The sequence below is a fragment of the Rattus norvegicus genome, chromosome 8, assembly GCF_021556685.1.
Source record: "Rattus norvegicus strain SHRSP/BbbUtx chromosome 8, alternate assembly SHRSP_T2T, whole genome shotgun sequence".
In the NCBI taxonomy this organism is placed as follows: domain Eukaryota; kingdom Metazoa; phylum Chordata; class Mammalia; order Rodentia; family Muridae; genus Rattus; species Rattus norvegicus.
Genome location: NC_141541.1, coordinates 121,520,093 through 121,534,831, shown reverse-complemented (window position 1 = coordinate 121,534,831; position 14,739 = coordinate 121,520,093). Strand labels below are relative to the sequence as shown.

Sequence of the window (14,739 nt, the reverse complement as noted above, 5' to 3'; positions counted from 1 at the left end):
CATGTGGCTGCTGCTCTCCGGCAGATCCTGTGTGTGAGGCTGGACCCTGCTAACTCAGCTCTCAAGGCCCCAGTGATAACAAGGTTACAGGACAGCAGAGACTCTCAACTGCCATAGCAATCAGCCCGAACCGTATGCAAACAGTATGATTTGTGGTGAGCACCAACTTTCTTCTGGGTGTCTGGAATTTTGATAATTGTGGCTTGCTGAGGAAGCAAAGAGCCAATATGACCAGCTCCCTCTCCCTACCCCACCCTGGACTAGAAGTCTTAATTAAATGAGCTTCCCTAGTAGAAGCACTGGTTGACATGTTGTAGCATTTCATGCCAGAAGGAGGAGTCTTTCTTCCTAAGCCTAGCTCTTGGGGCGAGGACTACAAAGCACACATTAGACCTCCAAGGCTTTCTCCCTACTGGTTACGTTGTGTAGCCTTCACTCTAATAAACCTCACCTACAAGCCCCAAATTGTGGTCCTTATGCCAAGTCTAGCAATGTTCCTCCTCTTGTACTCAAGACTATTCAAAACCTTTAGTTACTTCTTGGACCAAGAGCTCTCAGGCAGACAATCACAATCTTCCAAAGACACTCTTCCCAATACCCACCTGGTCCTGCAAACACCATGCCAGAGTCTATGCCCCGCCCCCCATTTCTTCCTACCCTGGCTCAGGCCTTTCACAGCAGGGCTGCCTCCCAGCTCTGCTCACTGCAGACCACACATGCACACCTCACACCATCTGTAGGACATGCATCAGAACACACTTTCTTCATCCTCACTTTCTTCCTAAGCTAACTGACCACCTTGGTGTACACACAAAGATCCTTGAGCAAGGAAGAGGAGAGTGTCAGAGCTGAGAGAACTACAGAGCCTCTCATCTTTTCTTGGCCATCGGGCATGGCAAATTTATAGACTCTGGTGCCAATTTCTTCTACAACCAACTAAAATTTGACTTTCCTCTAACTGACCTTACTAAAAATCATTTGTTTTCTTTTCCATTCAGGCAGTTCCATAAATTCTCTATTAAGAATACCTATGCATGCTAGATAAGCATTTTATCATGAGCTATACTCCAAAGTACGCACGCACGCACGCACGCCATTTTGTATGACACTAAGCTTCCTCTAGAAAATTTCCTCTAGATAAATTTCATATGAGTACACTGTAGCTGTCTTCAGACACACCAGAAGAGGGCATCGGATCCCACTACTGATGGTTGTGAGCCACCACATGGTTGCTGGGAATTGAACTCAGGACCTCTGGCAGAGCAACCAGTGTTCTTAACCACTGAGCCATCTCTCCAGCCTTCTAGGTAAATTTCAAAACACACAGGCCACCTCTGTGCCACAGAATTCAATGCTTAAAAAAAAAAAAAAAAAAAAAAAGCAGCAAATTAACCAGTGGCAACTGCACGAGAAACTATAATGTTACCTTTTCTTTCTGCACCCATTTCATCTCAACTGTTTCCTAAACATTTTGAGTGTGAGGTCTTGTAGCAGTTTCAACTCCAATGCATGAAAGTCAACAAATCATTAGCCCCTAGTTCTCAGCAACCAAATAAACTGAAAAATCGCTAAGTCCAGAATTTCCAGATCCTCAGTACTTAGCAGGAAACCTGTGAAAAACTGAATACAGTAAGTGTTTGAAAGAAAAATGGATGTGATCCTGAGTTCTGTAAGTTCCGACACGATAAACCAGGTTGAGTATGGGAGCAGTACGGAGTTAAAGGGTCTCGTGGGCACAGAGGAAGGGTGAGTGCTGCCTTGCCCAGCTTCTAGGCAAGTGCTCAAATCTTAACTCATATCCTCATGCTTGTGTAGCAAGTGCTTTTACACACTGAGAGCCGTCTTCCTAATCCTGTTCTTACTTCCCTTTATTTTATTGAAACAGTGTCTCCTTATGTAACCCTGGCTGGCTCAGAACTCAGAGGTCAAAATGCTTCCCCAGTCCTGAGATTAAAGGCATGCAACAGGACACCTGGCTTTTTGTTTTGCTTTTATTTTGCTGCCTCTACCTTCTTTTTCTTCCTTTCTTTCTCCTCCACCACCTCCTACAGGTTTTTTTTTTGGGTCCCCAGTTATTTTTTTACTTCATTTCCTTAGGTTGACAGAACCCTCCTTGCCAACCCCTCACAGCTTTGCTGAGGCTGAGGCCTTTTAGTTTCTCCACCAGGAGGGGATCTACTCCTCACTGTAGAGAACAGAGCCAAAAGGGAGCTGAGCCATCCTTTCCATGATCTTAAGGGTGCCACAGGCTCAGATATTCGCAGTCAGGAACCTCAGTGGCAGCGAGAGCATATGTATGCACCATTAGAGCACCACACCAGGGTAAGAGCACAAGCTCATATGCAGTAAATATGCACAGTTAGAGTGGTGGGTATGTCTTCAATCCAAAGACACTCAGATTCAAAGGGCATACAAGAGGCCACTTTCTGGAGTAAAAAGTAGACTTTTATTTTTTGGTATAATTATTTAATTACTCAGTTATTGGGTTAGAGAGAGAGAGAGAGAGAGAGAGAGAGAGAGAGAGAGAGAGAGAGTCTGTCCGTGTCCCTATCTATATATTTTATTTATGCTATAAAACATATAGAAGTCAGAGGACAATTTACAAGAATAAGGTCTCTCCTTTTATCAGGATGTTACTTACTGAACTTTTACCTGAGCCATCATGCTGGCCCTGGATCCAAACTCTAAACAGTTAACAAAGCTTCAAGTATTCAACTGCCATTCAGAAGTCATGCGCCATCGCTAACTGACTCAGCACTGTGTGGCAAGGACCAGTTCATCATGCTCTCATCAACAGTCCAACACATTCTCAAACTTTCCAATATATTCATATTATAGGCAAATTTGATATCTATTTTACTCTTATGATCTATTTATACCTTATTTGAGTTTTTCTTTTTGTGGAGGGTGGCACAAACAGTCTCTGAGTTTATATTTCATATATTAGACTTAAATTAAGACCATGGTGTATTTAGATTTGGAAATTTTTTCAGTGATGTGAGATTAGATGAATTCTTATCTGTTAGGTTTTCAATAAATTGTATTACAATTTTGTTCAAGAGTCTGGTCATCTGGGATGTATTATAACATGGTGTGTAACACGTTGCAACTTATAAAACACTACCATTCTAGCATTCACCAAATCTCTGTGCCCTTTACTTTACGCCTGTAACCGATCTGCTAGTGTTCTGCACTACAACCAGAGGCAAAAAACAGAAGTGTGCATCAGAGATTCAACATGGATAACTAGCCTTAAACTTTTAAAACATACAGAAAAAAACCAACTATGAACGGCATTTGGAATGTATGCCTAAGCTTTGATTAGACACAGAAGCCCATTACAGTCCTCCCTTGGCCCCAAAGGTAAAGGGACAGAAATACGACGAAGGAAACAGCAGATGTTTTCAAAGCCCGAGTCTCCCCTCTGTAACCCCCAGGGAGGTTCGTCTTCAGTGCGGTTATGGAAATTCCACGGGCACCGGTGGAATCAAGAACAGTATGTCTGATCAGGATGAGGAGGAAAACAACAGAGACAAGCCCAGACCAGGTGGCTGACGAGTACACAGGTCATTCCAAACAAGCGAGAATGAACCAGAAATAAGTGTGGCATTTTATTCTGTTGTCACTGAGAGCACAGGAGAGGGAATGAGCTGTCTTACCTAGTGATGCATAGGAACCTGGATTCAGGGCACCTGCGCCTAAACGCCCACTTCGCACAGCCTGTCCAGCAGCATGATGCGCCTTGGCACCGGCGGCGGCATTCACGTCAATGTCACTTCGAGAGCGCTGCAGGCTTCCTGGAAGGGGGCTGGCTTTGCTGCCTCCCACCGACACTATAGAAAACAAATTAGCCTATATTACTTAAATAGCTGCAAAGGAAAGGAAGACACATGAACTCAAAATCATTGCGAACTCATCGTCTGTGGCAACACACAGTCCACAAGGCAGCAGGGGCCCAGTGGCCAACACCATAAACATCACCCTAAAGTCAGAATGCTCAGTTTTAGTTAAGATAAAAGTTTTCTTCAGTAATTCTGAATAGTTCTTTGTTTCATTTTTCTCTCATGGAAAAAAATGACTTTTGATTATCAAATTGACAAGGATGTTTGGTAACAGAAGAGAGATGTTTAAGACTGATTTGTAGAAAGAAAACACTAAAATATATGAGAGTTATTATTCTTTACTATTAGAAAATGCAAGAAAAGTTAGTCTAGGACGAGGGATATTTAAAAATTAGTGGAGTTTTGTTACTCTTAGGAAGTCTGAGCCAAGACATTAGACTGACATTTAGCTCTAGTTTTTACAAGAGTTTGAATATATTATGAGCTCTAACTCAGTGACAGCTGTAAAGTCATCTGAGTGGGTCCTAACCCACATTTTAAAGCAATGAAACACAAGAGACACAGTGGATCAGTAAAAAGCTAAGCTCTTTCCCCAAAGCCTCAGCTGCTAGACAGGTCCAGAGTCACAGTGTGTCCCCATGATCTGTGACACTGGGCCATGAAAATATTTTCTTACTGTAGAGCACATCAAAGCACTTTAGGCACTACTACTTAGAACAACATCAGATGTAACTCTTACTCAAAGAAGTAATTACCTCTTCCAGCTACAGCTGAAGGATTTGCTGTTGACCACTTAGATGAAAAAGGACGACTGAAAGGTAAAAAGAATGTTTTTAGTAAAAAGACTTGGTTAATCATTCTGATAAGAACGAAATAGCAGCTGTCAAGAAAGTTGAGACATTTTCCTTTAAAAACAGTTGTTTTCAAGAATTAGCTATAAAACGAAATAATTGACAATGAACAAATGGAGACCAGGTTACATTACTCTGCTCTTCAGCACAGACAACTCAATGTTGCACCCGGAAGTACTTCACTTAGAAGACAGAGACCGCATGGCTCTTACCAGCATACAGGCAGCTTGGCACACCAGTCTTGTCTCATGTGACCCCTCCACTGTCACATGCTGGGAACGCACTACTCACTACATCAATTATTTTATGGTATCGAAAGCACACAGAAGTCAAGTGGTCCTACACTTCCATAGAAACAAAATGGGACTCATTAACCTAACCATGGGTCAAAGAAATCAACGACAAGGCCACCAGTTTTCACGGTCTTGGTAGATGCAAGCTATGCAAGTTGGGGAGAGGAACACATGAGCGTCCAAGCATATGGCCTTACTTGAGGCTTTCTTGTGAGCTTGACGAGGACCTGTCTGACTGTGGAAGAGAAGCTACACTTCCAGAACTCTTTAAGTATGTTTGAAGACTTTTCTGATAGGATGGCTCGAGGGAGTTGTACAATGTTTCAGCTTCACCAGGAAAGTGGTTTCTAAGACCCATGTATGTCCTGTAAAGAAAGAAAGGGACATCAGTGACAGCTGGTCATGACTACAGGAACACAAACTCGCATGTTCAATGCAGTCTTCGTGTCGGGTAAAAACTGTGTAAACTGAACAAATTCCAGTGGAAAAACTTAAGGTTTTGAGAAAAACAGATCTCAGTTCACAGTCCAGTTGTGGCCACTCATAGCTCACATGTCCTTGAGTGACCTGGACCTCAAACTCCAGAAGCAACTATGGAAACAGAACCCTCTTGAGGACTAGCTTCAGGATTAAAAAGTTAAAAAGAGTCTAGCTGTGGTAGCATATGTCTTCAATACCAGTGCTCAGGAGGTAGAGGGGGTCAGATCTCTGTCAATTCAAGGCCAGCCTGGTCTACATATTAAATTCCAGGCTAGCCAAGGATACAGAGTGAGAACCTGTCTCAAAGCAGATGTGGGGTACCAAGAGCCTTCCTTAGTATCAGATGCACAGTTCCTACTCAGTAAACTTGGCTTTCTTATTGGCAATGGAAGGTGAGTAGTCTCTGACGGTGACTGCACCGGTCACAACTAGTAGGTTATGACATGCCTAGCCAGCGTTAGTGGATAAAATGCACTTCAAGTTTGCTGGAGAGTTAGTCCAACAGAGTCATTGGGAAGTTGGTGATAGAATCACTTCTCAACATAATTCCTTAAAAGTAACACAACACCTTAAATATGACTAATCACATTGTCACAAAAATACAGTACAAACTTACTTTCTTGCCTCCACTCTGGCCTCAGCATCAGCATCATGAATTCCCTTCTTAATCGTTTCAACCAAAACAGCTGCATGTCTATACAATAAAGGCACCTTTACGTTAATATTTCATATGTATTTCACCACATACAACAGTTATTCTCATATAATACACACCTACCCCAAAGGAGAGAGAAAACTGAAAGATTAATTAGCCAAATAATTAAGACTGTAACATCCCCACCCCACTTCCCACCACACAGTCTAGGATGGTCTTGAACTCAGAATCTTTGGCCGTCAGCCTCCAGCGTGCTGAGGTTACAAGTGTGCAATTCCACATCTAACAGCCCTCTCTCCTTTCCTATTGAGATAGGTCTTTCTATGCAGCCTGGATAACCTGGCTTAGGTTCTATCCCCACTAGCTGGGACTGCAGGTCTGGCCTGGTCAAAGACCGGAGGATTTTCTAACAGTCTTCCCTAACAGCTCACCCATACACTGCTTCTTTCTGGTACTTCTGAGACTACAAATCTGGAAGTAAGTATTGTTATAGAATCCTGACAACAGGTAAATAAATATGTGATATTTAAATTTAAAATTATAAACTTGACTGATGGTGGAAAGCCTGTGTGGTGGGTTCCTTACTCTTCCATTACTGTAGGAAATGATTTGCTCCGAGTCTGACCTAACCCAGTGGGTCTCAACCTTCCTAATGCTGTGACCCTTTAGTACAGTTCCCCATCTTGTGGCCCCCCACAAAACCACAAAGTATTTTGTTGCTACTACAAAACTGCAATTTTGCTATTGTCATTAACTGTAATGTAAGTATCTGTTATGCAACTCCTGTGAAAGGGTTGTTTGACCACCAAATGGGTCAGGACTCAGAAGCTGAGAACCATTGATCTAACCAATAAATCAAAGAGTAGCTGCCAAAAATCAAACGAAACATGAATTACTTGTGCCTATGTTAAAAAAATTTTCAATTAAAAACAAAAACAAAAACAAAAACAAAAACAAAAACAAAACACCAGACCTGTAAGGTCTTAGCAGTTAAGAGCACATACTGTTGTTGCAGGTGATCAGTTTGGTTCCCAGTTCCCACGCTAGGCAACTCGTGGCTACCTATAACTCCAGCCTCAGGGCATCTGACACCTTTGGTTTCCTGGGGTACCCACACTCACATATAATTTTTTTTAATTAAAAATAAATGTGGAAAAATCCATTAAAATAGAAATCAACAATATAGTCAATAAAAATGTAGCTTATTGCTGAGGCTTCAAAACTGAAAAGTGTCACGAAATAGTACATGCATAGCCCTGGGAAGAGCCAATGAGCTGTCCGTACTCCCCTGCATCCCAGAGTTAAAGCACATGCTGTCCAGTGAATGCCTCGGCTAGTGTGGAGGAATATCCCACAGATTTCTCTTCCAAACAATTCTCTTACTTAAAACAGGAAGCCATTTCAAGACTGCAGCTCATGAAACTTACCTCATATGTGCTTTGTAAAATGCTACCCAATGCAATGTGGAGGATCATACATAACCTAATCTACTTAAGGGGCTGTCACCCAACACCAAACCTGAGGCACAGGAGGAGCACGGCATCCCAGCCCTAAGTAAGACAAGCAAGAACAAACACCCTGGACAGATGAGACCTCATGTAAACAACACCTTCTGTGTGCCTGCTGTCACAGGAAGGAAGGAGGAGGAAACTCTTTATGTGTGCTGGTACCGGTGGGTGCCTACCTCTCTAGCGAATGAGTCTGCCACTCTTGCAACAGCAGATCTAAAAATTCAAATGAACGTCTGAAAAACAAATGTCACATTACAATTAAACATTGTGAGCAACACATTGCTTTCTTTCCCCATACTATACTCTGCATCTAAATAAAACACACAAGACTCACTTTCAGATTATCCTAATTAGAAAAACAAAACAAATTTAAAGGATTTAGCCATTATCATGCTAGACAGCTCAAAGAGAGTTTGAGTCCTATAATTTAACTTCAAAATACTTGTTAAATAGAAGAATTTATGATGGAGCCCAGAAAAAGGGAGGCACACATCAAAGCGAACGTTGAGAACAAATTCTACAAAGCAGTCCCTGGACTTCATACGTGCTATGTAGTCCCGACACACATCACACATGTAAGGAAATATGCAGTGATAATTACATAGAATCTTAAAGCGAAGTCACATGCATTTTCTCCTAACCTCTAGTTCTCAACTTTGGCCATTTTGTTTTCCATTTGTAGGCTCCGGAAAATGAGCCATTGGCCAGATTTCACCTGTGGGCTCCTATTTTCTGACTCCTAAAGATTTCAAAGAGGTGACTATATAACTGGTCTAACACTTTTAGGCGACATAAAGGACATAATGCCTTATTCAGCCATTGTCCAATGACAAATCGCTCTGCAAACTGATCACTCTCCAACATTCAATGCACAGATACTGGGTCTAAAGACACAAGTCCTTTCCCTACACTCACTGCGGCTTTGGTCCTCCAGTGTTAGGCAAGTGCTGAACCACAGATGTACCCACCCCATTAGTCCTTTGGTCCTAATCACTGATGGCAATATGTTTTGAAGAAATCAAGCTAGGTGTGGTGGTGCATAGCCTGAAATCTTTGCAGCTGAGAACCAAAGGCAGAACAATTCTAAGGTCAGGGACAGCCCAGCTATACTGCAAGGCCTTCTTTCGAAGTAAATGAATCTTTGTTTCCACAAACCATGGAGAGAAAGAAAGGGACCAACAAAGCTGATTTGTCTATTTCCTGTCTTCTACACACAAAATTATGAACTCTTAATGTTCAATCTACAATCTATAGAATGAACTCACTAGCTTTATAATTTACATATACGCTGAGATATACAACAGTGAAACTTGTAGACTTCTAGCTATTTCTAACTGTACACTCTGGAAAACAAGGCAACCAGTGAACTACTACACCACAGCTTAAGTGACAAACATGAAAAACATAAGTGCTCACAGCAATTGCTTTATCCACTTTCCCTTAAATGGCATGTGGTTAAAACACTGGTATCATGGGCTCGAGAGTCGGCTAGGCAAGGAAGAGTGCTCACAACCAGCCTGGTATCCTGATTTTGAGTCCCAGGATACACACAGTTGAAAAGAAGAACTGATTCTGGAAAGCTGTCTTCTCACTTCCACGAGTGTACTATGGCACATACACACAGACTTAGGAGTAAAGGTAAACAAATTTGAAAAATTGTATCATGGATTTAATGGAAAAGGTAATATTAAGAAGTTATAACTAATTGTTAAACTAAACTTAGAATTCAATGAGTTACCTAATGGTAAAATGTATCCTAAAAACCCTTTCCCCTAAAACTTACCTCCTCACAGGAACTGACTTTGATGTGCAGTTGCTTGTTATTAAAGGTATAAGTCGGGGTACGTGGGTATGCTGGAAAAGATAATGTACAGAAGCATCAAACACTGCACACCACGGAGTGCTTCTGTTGTCTTACACTTAGTCATGGACAGCCAGGACAAAAGTGCAAATCAATCTAAAGCAACTCAAATTCCCTAATTAGAGTAAGAATGGTGATGGGATAGTTTTTAAGAGACAGTTGCCAGGTTACCAATACGTAGCAAAGACAAACTGTTCACAGGCACAGAAAGACTTGTGAAGTCTCTCTCTCTCTCTCTCTCTCTCTCTCTCTCTCTCTCTCTCTCTGTATGTGTGTGTGTGTATGTGTGCGCGTGCGCGTGCGCGCACTCGAGCACAGAACTAATGACCAAGATGACAACCACAGTACACTTACACTCCTAACAACTGTGATACAGTCTACTGTGAAATGGTGATTTTAATGGAACTTTCATTCTGGGTGAAACGCAGTTCTTAGACTCAAGGAAGCAATAGATAATGGTCCCCAGTTTCCAGTTCTTATGCTCTTCTTTAGTGAAGTAAGCAGTAAAGTGCTTATCCTAAACACAGAACTTAGCATAAATGTATCACTTCGGTTGTGGCTATACTCACTTTTCCCATTCTTGATTTAGCCATTAAGCACCCTGTTTCTGATATTTTAGGAAATTATAACATTGTTATCAAAATCTCTAGGTATCTAGTATCCCACACTAAGAATGTGCTGTTTTCCTCACTACCTGCAACAACTACAATCACAGACAAAAGTGTACATGTGCATTATGGTCCATATTCAAATGATTATACTTTGTAATCTTTTGTATTATTATGTGCTCTATAATAATTGCTTTGCTTTAATTATAATTAATAATAATTATAGTTATTATCAGAAAAATAACTTAAAAGTAATTTTCTTTCCTTTAGATGTAAAAACAGTAATAATATGACTTAATTAAGGACATGTGTCGGAGAGACTCTGTAAGAAACCTACCCGAATAATAAATCTGATTGCTGCACATCCAGAAGTTGCCATGACTTTTGCACTATTGGGGACAAGATTAAAAAGCGTAGGTACAATGGCTTCAGCGCCATGATCAAACTTGTTTCCCAAAACCGTTGAAAGATGGCTACAAAAGAACACAAAAACTACTTAAATATTAAATACAGAAAGGATTTATTTATTTTGAGAAAGAGTTTTATATTCTAAGGCTAGCCTCACATTTGATATGGAGCTGCACTTCTCATCCCCCTCCCCTTCCAGGTACAGATAGCACAGGTGTGCACCGCATGCCTGGCTGATGAGGGCCCAGACCTCGAGGCCAGGCTGGGTTTATCCATGCCTCCGCCATGAGCTGAACCTGAACCCACCCTCTAGGTACTATACCTTCTTCGCTTTTTCCTATCTAATAACTGGCAGTGCAAAGACAAAACTGGTACTCTCCCTGTGTAGAGACATGTTCAGATCACAGGCTATGCGATCCCAGAATAGAACTATTCATTCTAAGTAAACATTAAGTAAAATTGTGGGTCCATGTAAGATATTTCCATTTTGATGCCCCAACAACCTAAAGTCCAAAATGCTTAACTCTTTTTAAGTTCCAGATCTTACCCAAAGCAATGTTTTGTAAAACATTACCTTTTTGATTAATTGAGTGATTGGGTTTTTTTTGTTTGTTTGTTTGTTTTTTGTTTTTGTTTTTTTTTTTTTTTTTTTTTGAGCGGCAGTTGTCACAAATATTCTGGTATTGCTGGGCTGGATTTAAGTATCCACAACTAAAAATACAACTCAAGTATCTCCTATAAATTCACTAATCTTAAGAACAATTGTATTCCCTTTCTACATCTGTAATTAAGCACCACTCTCCTCCTCCCTCCCTTAGCTCTATGTGCGCATGTGCACAAATGTATAGTATGGGTGACTACTTCTGTAGTCATCCTCAGGAATACTATCCATTCCCCCTCAGCAGCCTGGGACCACCAACTAAGATGTACATTGGCTGGCTGGCCAACCAGTCTGGGACTCTTCCTGTTTCTTTCTTCCCAGTGCTGAAATTAGAAGGGCATACAGCAAACCCAAATGCTAGCACAGCAAGCAGCTTACTCACTGAGTGGCCCTATGATCCCTGTCTAGCTTCAGTTAAAACACTTAGAGAAGTTATAGGTAATGACAACCTTGACAATGTTTGTGATGTTCATCAATTTCAACATATACAGAATCTTTATTTTATTAATGTTTTATTTTTCAGAGATAAGGTCTTAATGTAGCCCATGCAGGCCTTGAACTCCCTCATAGCCAAGATGATCTCTAACTCTGGATCCTATTACCACCTGCCAAGTGCTGGCACTAGAGACATTATCACTGTGTTCAGAAGTTGACTGTCAGTTGGGCCAACCTTTAGGTTTTTGATTCAGAGAGGAACTGCAGCCTTAGACCTATGTCCGCGTGCTCAGGTATAAAGTCAGTTTCCCAACCTCTCAGCTCAAGTCTAGTGTCTTCCTCTGAGAAGTGTGAGCTCTGTTCCAGTGGGCAGGTGACACACATGGGAATGAGCTTTGAGAAGCTTGCTGAAAGAGGAAAGGCCTGCAGCAAGAGGCTTAGTACAGATCCTGTACAGTGACTTTACTGGGGTCTTTGCTCAATATTCTGTGTGCTAACAAGAATTCTGGGAATTCAGTCAGGTTTGAATGTTTTCCTAAATGAGCCCTGGGAATTGGGGTTTGCTTCAGTGTTGGAAGAAATATTTTTTTCTACTTCCCAGGAAGCTGTAGCTTTCATGTGAACAGATCGGTGTTAAGCTAGACTCAGGATTACATAGATTTCTACAGCTCTTTGGCTGTGTGCCTCTTTTCTCCACTGTTCTGCATACTTGGCTATCCTACCTTTTGAAACTTGCTCTCTAGATCCCTAATTTAGTGCGGCTGCCTTGCTGTGTGTAAGTCCCTACTTCTACCCTACATGTCTAAGGCAGTGGCAGGTCAGGACAGCTATGACCACACTGCTCTGTTATGTTGTATTTTTTTTAAAGATTTATTATATATAAGTACACTGTTGCTGTCTGTCTTCAGACACCAGAAGAGGACATCGGATCTCATTACAGATGGTTGTGAGCCACCATGTGGTTGCTGGGAATTGAACTCAGGACCTGTGGAAGAGCAGCCAGTGCTCTTAACCGCTGAACCATCTCTGCAGCCTCTTAATTTGTATTTTTAAAGTATCCCAGCTCTGTCTTCGGAGCACAGACCAAAGTTACTTACATACTCTGCAGTTTTCCTAGTCCAAGTATATTTTGGTTTTCTTTTTAAAACTTATTTTCTTATTTTGTGTACATATAAGTGCAATGTCAGACAAGCCAAGTGAGAGGACTCGAACATGGACGGCTCAGCTCTCCTACCGTCTGAGGCCAGGGAACTGAATTTAGGGTGCAGACTTGGCTGCCAGTGCTCTCAGCCACTGAGCCACTTTATTGGCTTTTACGTATATTTAAGGTTACACTGATTAACTCTTTGTTTGTTTGTTTTGTTGTTTATAGCATTACTTTACTATACTGGCTTCACAGGGCAACTTTGCTAACATCCCTTGATTACAAGTCATCACAGAGTCCCTGCATAGGATAATTACATCAGCTGGCTGGCAGTTTCTTCCTTTTCTTGAAATACTTATAATTTTTACATTCCCTTTCTTTCCTTAGACAGTATCACAATAGTAATTACAAGATGTACTGCAGGTACCTCTGGGCTCCCCGTCTTCAAAAGATATGCTGATAACCATCTATGAAACAACAGTACTCAGCGGTAAATATGATTTCAGGAGAAGACGATATACAAATCAATTTTGATAAATTAATGGTTAGGATTCTAATTTGCTAAGATATCAGAAATGGAGTACTTAATAGACAAATTAGGAATGAGAAAAATGAGTATAGCCAATTCTAGACCCACTCATTTTTTCCCTATACACCTACAGTTTGTGTAAAGATTATCTTGTGTAAAGATTATGTGAAATATCTTTTAACTCGTGCTAGGGTCTCACTCCATGGCTCACACATGGTAAGCAAGTACTTTATCACAGTGCCACAATCTCAGCAAAGGAAAAAACTTAAAAAATAACAAAAAGAAAAGAAGAAAAAAAAATCAAATAATTGAATCTGTATGTATAATATAAATCATTTTTGGGTTCATATGTCAGCATCTTTGGGGGCGATCCTAGTACTGCTTTACTTAATGAAATCTGATTTAATGAGTTCTATGTTCATTCATAAAAAATTAAAAAGCATGCCAGATATGGTGGCACACCTTTTTTATCCTAGCACTTGGGAAAGCAGAAGAAGGCTGAAGAAGGTAAGACCCTGTGTAAAGAACAAACAGAAACCCTCAGCCCAAGAGAGACGAGCTTACGCAACGGTGATGCAAGCTTCCCTGACCACCTGGGATCTGAGGTCCTTCGCAGACAGCTTAAGTGCGCCGTCCAACAAACGCAAATGCTGGAAGAAGCAGTCATACTGTGCAGCCCCAGCAACAAGTAGTGATCTGATTTTCTTAAGCTGAAAGAGAAATTTCATTATTGATACAAACGCTGACGCAGCCTACAAAGAAGGTATCCAAATTACATCATCTAAAACCTGAAGGTTTTCTTGCTGTAGTCACATGAGTGCACCATGTAAATAAACAACCAAAAGCTTCCTGGAAGAGCAGCATTACAAGTGTAGTTACACGTGGACAGGTACATTTCTATGTAAAAGTAGATTTAAATTTTTAATCATTCTTTCTCAAAGTACAGTGAAATGTAATAAACACTAAAATGTACCATTTTAAAATATTTAATTGGTGGCATTTAAGTACATTCGCAACACTGGACAACCACTGTCATTACCTAGTAATAGTCTCATATCCCTGTCTCTCCTGCTCTCTTCCTGTGTGTGTGCATGTGTGTGTGTTTGTGAAAGAGTGTGTTTAAGCGCAAACCCAAGATCTCATACGTGCTAAGCAAGTATGACACAATCAACACATAAGAAATGAAAATAGAGAAAAAGAAAAATTAATAGTCAACTGGGTAAAGTAAATATATAAAGCTGTATCCAGCTGCATATGACAGGGAAGCCAACGTTGGAAGAAAAATGTTTTCTGTATGTCAGACAGGCAGAAACCATACAAACTTGATAGTACCAGAGAGAAAATACATGCTCACAAAAAGTTTGAGTAAAGTGTGAAGGACTAAAACCTTTACTCATCGACTGAAATAAAACTGCGTATACTCTTTACCAGGAACCCACATGTAAGTACTCTAGCCTATCG

The 14,739-nt window shown here is 40.9% G+C and overlaps 1 protein-coding gene across 50 annotated transcripts in view; it reads right to left on the bottom strand.

The window, feature by feature from the left end:
- Positions 1-14,739, bottom strand: part of Clasp2 (cytoplasmic linker associated protein 2) — a 181,493-nt gene that overhangs the window by 66,570 nt on the left and 100,184 nt on the right. For all 50 annotated transcript variants that reach the window (XM_087560097.1, XM_087560099.1, XM_087560105.1 and 47 more), the window contains 8 exons: positions 13,843-13,988; positions 10,439-10,574; positions 9,416-9,486; positions 7,806-7,865; positions 6,083-6,160; positions 5,184-5,351; positions 4,598-4,653; positions 3,660-3,833 (listed from right to left, as the gene is read on the bottom strand). In XM_087560097.1, the coding sequence (XP_087416223.1) occupies positions 3,660-3,833; positions 4,598-4,653; positions 5,184-5,351; positions 6,083-6,160; positions 7,806-7,865; positions 9,416-9,486; positions 10,439-10,574; positions 13,843-13,988 (889 nt within the window). The remainder of the gene's footprint in view (positions 1-3,659; positions 3,834-4,597; positions 4,654-5,183; positions 5,352-6,082; positions 6,161-7,805; positions 7,866-9,415; positions 9,487-10,438; positions 10,575-13,842; positions 13,989-14,739) is intronic.